This window comes from Porites lutea, chromosome 6 (assembly GCF_958299795.1).
Source record: "Porites lutea chromosome 6, jaPorLute2.1, whole genome shotgun sequence".
In the NCBI taxonomy this organism is placed as follows: Eukaryota; Metazoa; Cnidaria; class Anthozoa; order Scleractinia; family Poritidae; genus Porites; species Porites lutea.
In genome coordinates, this window is record NC_133206.1 from 15950167 (window position 1) to 15961006 (window position 10840).

The 10840-nt window shown below is 37.2% G+C and overlaps 1 protein-coding gene across 1 annotated transcript in view; it reads right to left on the reverse strand.

The window, feature by feature from the left end:
* Positions 1-9149, reverse strand: part of LOC140941554 (atrial natriuretic peptide receptor 1-like) — a 51220-nt gene extending 42071 nt beyond the window's left edge. The window contains exons 1-5 of the mRNA XM_073390578.1: positions 8627-9149; positions 3092-3398; positions 2162-2445; positions 1082-1211; positions 894-980 (exon numbers count right to left, since the gene is read on the reverse strand). Coding sequence (XP_073246679.1) covers positions 894-980; positions 1082-1211; positions 2162-2445; positions 3092-3398; positions 8627-9037 — 1219 coding nt within the window. The 5' untranslated portion in view covers positions 9038-9149. The remainder of the gene's footprint in view (positions 1-893; positions 981-1081; positions 1212-2161; positions 2446-3091; positions 3399-8626) is intronic.
* Between the last annotated feature and the right edge of the window lie 1691 nt (positions 9150-10840).

Here is a 10840-nt window from a genome sequence, read left to right on the forward strand (position 1 = left end):
GTCACCCTGCCCGCATTTCTTAATTGTTCATTCATTCGCGCGTTTTTTTTTTTTTAACAAATCATCGAAATGGAGGAAAATATCCACTTCTTTACAATAACTGAGGGAATCCTCGCGAGCTGATTGGTCGAGAGCTATGGTCTATGAGAGTATAGACCAAAGAAATGACTTAACATGTCCCACAGTGCTGGTTGTTTTGTTTTTGGTTTTTCGTAAAAAAATAGATGTTATTGTAAAAAACAAATCGACCATAATTTTCCATGACATGCACTCTTATAGACCATAGAAATGACGCCATAAAATGTTCAAAACTTTGTGGTTCCACTTGAGTTTTGAACATTTTATGACGTCATTTCTATGGTCTATAAGAGTGTAGACCATGGAAAATTGTGGTCGATTTAATAATAATAATAATAATAATAATTTATTCATTTATAGTGCGCTTTTTAACATTCTAGGTGATCAAAAGCGCATTACAACAATAAATAACCTAAAAACTATACAAATTAACTCATTTACTATAAAATTAACTCAGCTCACCAACACTGTGAATAACTGTTTTTGTATTTACCACAGAAGCTGAATACGTAGCAGACCAAAACATTAGTGAAACGCTGCTATAATTACAATAGTTTCAAAAACTGTCCATCGATAACTCAATAATAATTGGGCATTTGTATGATACCATTATTTTGCGGTAAAATGAAACAGCTTTTTAGTATTGATCTAACTTGTGATCATGAAAGTCATAATAATTCCAGTAACCGTTGTGAGCCATATTAAGGTCGTAGGTTACGAAGTGCCTCAGATAGATGACTTTGCACACATGGTGTCTACTCGTCCCACATTCACTTCTATTTGCCCGCTTCTCTTATTTTTGTTGTGAATCTTACCGTCATTGTTTCCACGATAGTCCATCAGAACCAGATTGAATTCTGCATTGCCATCTGAGTTGATGAACCGATCGTAACCCAGAATACCTGGCATACAGAAACGTAACAAAATATGTAAGCGATTCAATTGCTCAAAGTGAGGTATTCCACAAGAAACACTGACAAAATTTTTAACAATGACAACTTACTACGAAATTGTCTTCCCATCAGATACTGAACAATTTCCCTGCCATCAGAATTAACTGGCTTTCCCGTTTTGTTTAAAGCTATGGCGTACTGAAATACCGCGTCATACAAATACGCCTCATAAATAGAAGGCTGAAAGCAAGAAACGATATGTTAATACCAGCAGAGGATCAAGCTGACGGTGATGTTATTATGACTACTACTAGTGCCATTGTCTCCCAGACTACCATGCTAACAGTTGGCTGACGCAAGGTAACCCTGGCTACATACAGCTGTGGCAAGGCCTTTCTTTTCCTTGGCTTAGGGAAGGTGAGGTCTCTCACCGTTGGCCATGGCATGGCGGAGGCAGGGATTCAAGCCACATGTGGCGTCGGTATTATCTTTTTACCCTTGCTATATGAAGCCTATGAAGCAGGGGAAAGGACTCCGTACCAACATATGGAGGAAGCAAAGCCTTTCAACCCTAACCAAATATGGTGGAGGCAAGCAAGGGCTCTTAAATAAATGGTGAAGGTAAGGGCTAACCCGTCCATACTTATATGGCGGAGATGCCTGCACTGTTCTCCTTAACGGCCGGGAAATTGTAGTGATGGACAACACTTGTCCAAAAAATTATATTATTGGGATGGTAGCAGCTCCGAAACCACACCTAGCTTAAATTATTGCTATATACCACCGGAGGCATTGCTCGACTTGAGCCCCAATCCTGACCCATTTAGCTCGTTCTCGTGACACCTACGCCTGTAGTGAGGTTGGATTGACGGTCTGATTTTCACAGACAAAGCTGAGTCTCTATTTAAGAGTTTATAACTAGCTTGTTATACATCTCAGATGATAATAATTATACTTCCGATTTGCTTGAATACTTTACATATGTATTCCATTTTCTCGACACTTATAAAGGCGATGCAGATAATGTTAACTAAGAAATAAAAAATAATATATAAAACGTCCATAGATATGTAAGGGAATACCTTAAGGAAGAAAAACAGGATCGTGAAGCAAGAGACTGGCATGATATTCAGACTGAGAAATTTGAGCGGAAAACATAAAAAGGAAAAATGAGCCATTTTTGTACCTACCGTGTGTGCTTGACTCAAAGAACCGGTCCTGTTTCTTTTCACATCTTCCACAAAGGTCAAGTATTCTTTGCTTACATTGTTATTGACTGAAAGAAGCAGAGTTGATTGAAAGGCTCTCTCGTCCCAGTCTTTACTCCATGTTGCAGAAAGATTCTTCTTCGTGTTCCCCGTGAGGTCCAAATCTAGATCAAACATCATGAACGCGAACCCCTGATTCAAACCCAGTTTCCCTGCGAAGTTGACGGCCTGACCCGCTAAGGCGTAATTCATGGCAAGAATGACAACTGTAAAAGAAATTTCAACGAATTATTCAAGATTGTACCAAGAACGTTTTATTTTGAAGAATGAAAATGGTATTTGATGATGATACTGCTGATGATGATGAAATGACGAAGACGATCATGATGATGATGATGATGATGATGATGATGATGATAAGCTTCTAAACAGCATTTATTTAGTAAATACCATGAGGAATGTCCTTCAGTTAAGGTCCTGTGAAAATGAATTAAACATAATGATACAAAGGCAAAGGTTCAACTTTCGTGCAATATTTCGACTGGAAACGCAAACTTGAAAACGTTTTTGCATGCTCAAGAAATTAAATCTTAGTTCACCTAACTCAACGCTACCGATCCAAATGCAGTAACTCTCTATTGTGGCCTGGTGTGGGTCATGAGTTCTGGATAATGAGCTCCTGGTTTCCAGTAAAGGAAGGTATACGTAAGTTAGCACTTCGATGCTAGCTGCTATTACTGCAACAACCAGTAACGATAGTCTATACAGTTTCTGAAAGACTTGTAACCACGTTACATGTAGCGCGAATCGTTCATTCAATCATGTGACTGAAACCAGGACATTCAGTATCACTAATAAGTAGAGTCAACCTCGCCTTTAATATTAACAAAATACTTCCAAAACTGAGCTCACCTCGGGATTCTTTCGCTGCAGTCTGAAGCAGTTTTTCAAAGCTGAGAGTCAAGCCAGACTCATTATAATGAACACCAAACACCATCGTCTGAACAGTACTTACCACCAGATTCTCTCCTCTTAAATTGTTAACTAAAACATGCCATTGAGACCAACGATGAGTATTTTGACTTAATATTCCAACACGAGTCCAATTGAAATGTCTCATCAGAGCATGCACCGGTGGAGCAAGTCTGCTGATGGGTGGTATCGTCCGTACAAATGTAGGAAAAAGTTTCTTGTCCGATAGCCTTTCATCTGTGCACATCTGTTTAAAAGAATTAATTTAACAAAATGTACGTTAATGTTTCGTTTCTAGTAGAGAGCCAGACACATTGAGTTACTCTTGCAGTCCACACACGACCCTAGCATCGGTTCTACTATTGATGAACTTTTGGTCGTAACTGATCGAGCCCGCTGTACCAAGCGCACAGCTATTAGTCCTGGGTTCGAAACTGTATCCTAACAACATGCAGCGCATGCTCAACAAAGATCTCAATCGATTTATACACGTCAGTTTTTCTCGAGCATGCTAAAATTGAGCAAGGGGTAGAAAGACACTGTTGGCAGAGTTCCTACTCACATAATTGCAAACAAATAATGCAAAATCTAAATCAACTATTACGTTAAGTGAACAGCGAAAAGACCCTTTCAAGCATAAATTACACGTTACTCGTCAAGGTTTTGGAGAGTGAGGAGCGAGGAGTATGTTGATATGAGCCCCATTACCAGTTTCTACCTCAACTCCTTATTCAGTTAAAGTGTTCTCTTCCTTATATCCATGGTTAAATTTAGTATGATCGTACTTGTTACAGTTTTGATATTTACTACTATTATTCTGCTACCTTTTATTTATTTATTTATTTATTTTATTTTGTTTTTGCTTTCTCTTTATTTACTTTCTCTTTTTCCCGACTTTTGAACCTTGAACTTAGCAGTTACTTATGGGAGACAATTCTTGTATTGTTGCCCACCTAGAACAGCTCCGCTAATGGTGGGTAACCTAGTCCTAAATTCCTAGTCCTAAACTTCTCTTCGTAAAAGACCTTTTACTACCGGAAAAACACTAAAAACCTTTAAACGATTAGATTGTGCATGCACATGAACAATATATATGTTGTAGTTATTTTTTTATCTCAGGTAATTTTTGTTTTTCTTTTGTTTTTGGGTATGATAATGTATGCTAACGAAGTTGAAACAAAGGAAAAATAAAAATTACCTGAGATAAAAAATTAACTACAACATATACATGATGTCTTTCAGTTTTATCCTTGGTTCATATGTTATTCCCCTTTTCTTGAAACCCATTACTACACATATAAAATTAAACCGCAACAAGCACAACGCGCGTTAAAGCATAGCAACGTTAAAGCCCTCAACAACCTTGTTTTTTTTGTTCGTTTTCTAACGTCACCCTTAGAGGACGGTAAACGAACCACCTGACATTGTGGAACAGTAAAAGAGTGTAATTGAGGGGAAACAATATTTGAGGGACTGATTGTCCGCAACAAAAATGAAAACTTCCCAATAGAAAGTTTTTCTGCTTTATAACTTTTTGTTCAAGTTGCTTTGTAAAAATGAAAAAGGGCTTGCTTTTTTTTGTTTTTTTGTTTTTTAATGTCTACAAACACGTCAGGAAACAAAGTAACTGTCAAATTTTGTCAACCACAGGCGGATATATCCTGATAATTTTTTTTCAAATAAGAATTTTTGTATTATTGGCACCGGTAAAATCAATGATATAATTTTTTTATGAATTACATTTTAATTTATGGCCAGCTAAAAGCAAATGTATACGTCACTGTTCATGATTAAAAGATATATCGGGCGTAATTAAAATTTGCAGTTCAATTTACCTCCATGTCTTAGGCTGCAGTTTCTTTTTAAAATTAAGAACCACCGTCATATTTTTATTGAAGAGTTCTTATCGAAATAAGCCTAGTCATTAACACGCGGATGTAATAAATTTTTTGGTCCTTTATCATTTAAATTCATGCTTTCAAGCTTCTGATAAAGTTTACAATTACAGAAATATCGGAAAATAAATTCAGTTTATAATTATTACAAAACAGGTGTGCAATGAAAAATACATGTAGTGAAGTATTATTGATGGACTGTGGAGACTGCATGGTTGCTTCGATTCGTCTATAAATCATACCTTTACTGATTATCCTTCTAAAAGAATAGTGTAATATATTACTATACGGTAACTATTCGATTTGTGACAACGTTGCAATTGTTATCTTGTTGCAGCCATCTCTAAGATCATGTCCAAAGATTTTTGTATAACAATATTAAGAGATTTCTGACCAGAAAGGGCGCTTTCCATCAAGCTATAGCTAGAGGCTTAAAAAACGGATTAACTGTCTAGGTCTGTTAATTAAAATCCAAGTCGCAGGACTATCTGTGCAGCCAAACATCTTTCGATATAGATTCACTAACGAAGACCGAATTTTCCAATTAGTTGGAAGTTCCCTAAAGTAAACGGCTCATTCCCTCAACAGCGGCTGGTGATGGCGCATACCTGAAACTACAAGACCTACGGCGACAATTGTTTTAAACATGTTCCGATGTTTTCGTTCCTTTCTTTCCCCTTTTTCTTTCTTTGTTTCATGTTTACGTGTTTATTTTATTAATATGATTTATTTTTTTCGCGAGAGCATGACAACCGATTTGTCAGAATAACTAAACTTGGCGTTTAAAATGCTTTATATATCTTTTGCGACAAAACTTGCTTTCAGTAATTAAAAAAGTGATTTCTTATCTTGCCTTGAAATCAAGTCATTAAGACGTTTTTACTACGGTTGACGTGAAAGGTGTCTGTACGAAACATTAATAAGAAAGGTTTTGATATCGAACGACGTGACAGTTCGCAAAATGATTCCTCGCATAAAAAGTGGAAACGAATATCGTGCTTTCGAATGAATTAATTTTTGTTTAATTTACAATTCGGCATCTCAAAGTTTAGTATAATGTCCCGTCAATATCCCATGGTGTTAAAAAGCATTTTATTAAAATAATTAATTACCTCTTCACGGTCCCATCTGACACACAGTAATGGCCGAGTTAAAATAAATCCTTCAAATAAAGCCGACGCTTAAAACGAAAAAGCTCAAAATTATCCCTAATTCGTGGGTAAACCTTTCAAAACACATTTCATACGAATTTGTCATTTAATATAAAATCGGTTGAATTGTGACATGTTATCTCTCCCTGGATAATTTAAAAGGTATCTGATTATGAGTCAAAGTCTAAACGTCTGCCGCCACATGTGAAAGTGTTATTCAGGTTGTCAGTTTTTACCTTAATCATTTCAATATACGTTAAATAATAAAAAACGAACTTAAAAGGTATAATCAATGCCTCCAAGCTCTAAATTGAAGCAAACTTCTGTGGTTCCGAGGGATTAATCCTAGAGTGAAAATTGAAAAATGCCCAATGCAAACTGTGAAAATTATTCACCAACAAATTCTAATACGATATTTCTATAAAATCCTAAGAAATAAACAACATCATCACTACAATCGCTCCCCTCCCATCTCTGTCCCCGATTTTTTCTGAGGGGAGGGGGGCATCTTCAGACTAAAAAAAGGCCTACGGTTAACAAAGAGGTATCGTTTGAAGAGTATTACGGATTTTGAATTAAAACCCCTCTCATCTTGGTCTAGGAATTTTAATAAAAGAAAGGTTCAAGCCTAAATTTCAGTTGCAAGATTTTTGATGTCTTCAATGACAAACTTAACTTTCTCTTCGTTGTGGTAAAGCGTAATAGTTGGTTTTTGCTGTCTTGCTTGTTTGTTTGTTTGCTTCTGAAGAGCCTGATATTAGTGACAGCAGTAAGTGCATAAGAGTTTTCAATAGGAATTTATTTCAATTTATGAAGCAGGATTTTACCTAGCATCCTTAAAATGCGCAAGCAAACTTATTTCAACATTTAATTTTTTTTTCTATCAGTGATTGATTTCGCCTGTGTTATTGTTTTGCTTGCTAATGGCATGACATTTACACACTTCATCAAATATTATAGTATTTTTAATATTCCCCAATAAAGGCTTTATTTTTGCGTAACTCTTTAAAATATCACTTTAAAATTGGTAAGGTTCAAACGCAAACGTAAATATTTTGCAAGTACAAAATACCGTCGTGTTGCGTCCAAAATTATTCACAGTTTCTCATTTTCGTGGAATAAAGTAAGGGTATACTAATGCCACATACAATAGCATTATCAGAGTAACGGCAGTTTAATACCAGCATTAAGGATCAGTGATATGCTCACAACCAGAGATAGTAAATTAATCTGTCGCGGTGAGAGTGATCGGTTTCTCATATTTTAAATCTTAAGCACAAACTCCATGGAAACGGCATGTGCTTGCAAAGTCGCTGTTTTCAGTTTTGGCACCACTTAAAACAAAAAGTTGATACGGTAACCATTTTCAAGCTTGGTGAGCAAAAACAGAAAGCCATCAATGCAAAACTTAATACGAAACACCAAAAGGAAAATTACATTCTGAATCGTTTCTCTTTTTATGTTACGTGAGAATTATTACCTATAATTTTTTTGCCGTTCTCCGTGGTGACATACCCGCCTAATGTTTTTAAAATCGCTTTGAATACATTTATAGATAGTTACAGTGACAAAGGCACTTTCTTAACCGCAAGGGCTCACAATGGAGGTTCGAATTCGCGTCCACTTTTGTATTAACTGTTCTCACTCATTACCTTGTGCAAATTAATTTGCGGTTTTTTCGTAACAAAACTTTCTTTGTTTAAAGAGTTCACCCTGAAAATCGATGTTTGCTTTCACTTGAAATCGGGTTTTCGTCCTTCAGAGCTCTTGTCAATTCAGGGGCCATCGACGGCTTCACAATAATATACGATTTTTATGTGAACTCTAATAGGAAATAATTGACTGTTCTGCCGACAAAAGGGGAACATTAAAGTTCTATAGATGAAAGTGGGCGCAACCCTTAGTTAAATAGGCACTAGTTCTAAATTGAAATTTGCAGCCTTGACAATGTCGCCGTGAAAAGAGCACACAACTGATGAAGTGTTTTTGTCTGTACTTCCTATAATCATGCGGTTCATGTCGGTTCCCAGAGGACTAGCATTTGTGCGATAAACTTTGGTTTGTAAAGTGCATGGTCAACCAAGCGAAAATCGTCGGTCGACGATAAGCTGATGTCATTGAAATCTACTCGGTACTTGAATTGACAAGTGAGTTAATGAAACGCAGTATCTGAAATTTTAGCTATAAATTTAGGTCCCAAACTGAAATCGTTCGAACCAAGTCACTTTTAATACTGAGCAATAAAGAAGCGCCATTAAATCTACTGTGATAAAGCTTAGAATGGGGCTTAATCAGGGGTGGGGAAGTAAAGATTTCTTCAAAATAAAACTACAGTAACATTTTTGACAATGGCGTTCGCGACATGCCGAACTGCAATAAAACTATTAACTCTTATCCATTAATTCATTTTGTTTTCATGTTGTACTTACATAGGAAATCATTGGGATATTGATAGCCGCCGCTAGCTTTGCTTGCGTCTCACAAGTACACGCGGGGCCAATAAAAGCCTGTACTCCTTTGCCCAGCTGGCTCAGCATCGCATTCACTGAAACCTTCTCGTTACACTGAGTATCACTACGAATAAATGTTACATGTTCCCCAGGAAATAGCGCAGAACTACTGTTTATCGCTTCAACGGCCAAAAGCACCGCCGACTCGTAATCGTTCCCCGTTACAGAAGAGCCACCGGACATATTCGCTGATACGTTGTACGGTAGTAGAAATCCCAACTTAATTTCACTAGCTCCTGGTTGTAAAGTTAACAGACTCAAAGCAAACAAAGCCTGAAGCCATAACTTGTTGCTTTTGCCGGCATTCGGTGTTTTGGTTGCGAGGATCATTTCTTCGGCCGTACACCGAGGCACCAAGGCCGCAGTATTACACTAAAACGTCTCGCTTGTAAAATCCCAGAAGGATGCTATCCATGAGGCGGACCATACCCTGAAAACGATATCGAAAAAATACGTAAACAACTGTTCATCTTAGTCCATACCGTTTTAGCTTCTCTATGAATAATTTATAGATGGTTTAATCTCGGCAAAAGCAATTTATTTGCAGAGCAAACAGTGTCCTTGGCGACCAATGGAAAAGAGCATTAGGAACTTTCATGCAAGTGAAGTATTTAGCATTGAGTTGATCTTTCCATTGTTCCGTTCTTCCAGCAATGTGTTTGTAAAAGCAAAGAGGCGGATAGTGCAAGCTCAATTTGACGTCGATTAGAAACGCTTTTGAAGTTTAGGCAAACAGATGTTCTAATTAAAGGGATCGAATGTCAAGTGATAGTGGTGGAAAGAAGGCGCGATGAAAAGATGTGCACCGGAAATTAAACCACAATTATCTTATAGTTTGTTTTTCCCGTAATTTTTAAAAACAGTCTTCAAATCTGCAATCGGCAGAAGTTAAAAAAGAATATTGTATTTTTGGATGCCAGGTACACTCGCAGGTAGTTCCGTTTGCAAAATTCCAAACAGTTTAAAGACTGAATTAAAACTATTCAGGTCTGCAACGAGAGTAGAAAACACAAGAAGAAGAATACTGAATAAAGGAGACTAAGAAAAGGCGGAAAGCTCGGCGCGCTTTCATATTGCCGAATCAAGTTCAAAAATTATAAAAGCCAATGAAAAAATTCCCCTTAGTTGTTAGCCTGCGAAGCGCAGACGCATTTCCGGTCGTCGCTTCTCTCCCTCCGAAAAATAGCGTCTGCGAACCCGAGCGACAAAACGATTTCCGTGACGTAAAACATTTTTAGCCAATCGCGGTTTAGCTCTTAAAATCAAGGAACTAACTCGCGAGACTTCTCGCAGGATCGTGCGCGATGGATATGTTTTCAAGTCGAAATTGAAAGGACGACGCGGCTTCTGTATAGCCGGCCTTTTTTCTCAGAACGACGCGTTTACGAAAGTTAATTTGCCAGGATTGTGGGACTGATTGACGAAATAAGTATCAAGAGGATTCATATCGAAGAAAAGATTAGAGGACATTTTTCATCTATTTGCCTACGGAGTCAATGATTTATCAGACGTAGTTGTTTTGATCATATTCGAAACGATAACTGTCCTAATGACAGTAGACGCATCATGCCGTTTGTTGCTTCTGTTCCTTTCTGGTTCCTGGCAGGAAAGTATGCCTTGGAGAACTCTTCGATAGTTTGTCGTGTGCCGTTTTAGATATTTTTTAGTAGATATCCTTTATCTTTGAAAGGTAGGACATGTGGTAATTGATTTCCCATGCGTGGTTGCTTCTTGGTTCAGATAGAACTTTGATCAGATCGAAAGCATTTTATATTTGCTCCGGTATATTTCTTTAAATACATGTTCTTTTCAAGGTTCTCATTTCCATAGTTTTTTGTGAGATGAGTAGAAGCGTCGTAGCTGAAATGTCATTTTGACTATGATCTATTTACTGTTGTAACTATTTATTTCACGCTGGGTCTGGCCCAGGTTCATAATATTTCAGATCATGGTGTTGTGGCGATACTAGAATTATTAACGAGCGATTGTTAGAGATTTCTGAATCAGTCAAGGATGTGTCTGTGTAATTGATTCACCACCTTTTGTCAGCGCTGGTTAAATTGAAATAAATAAGTCTGAGCGCGATGTCATTAAGCTATGTTGCTTTCCTTTCGCTGTAGCGATTATTTTGTC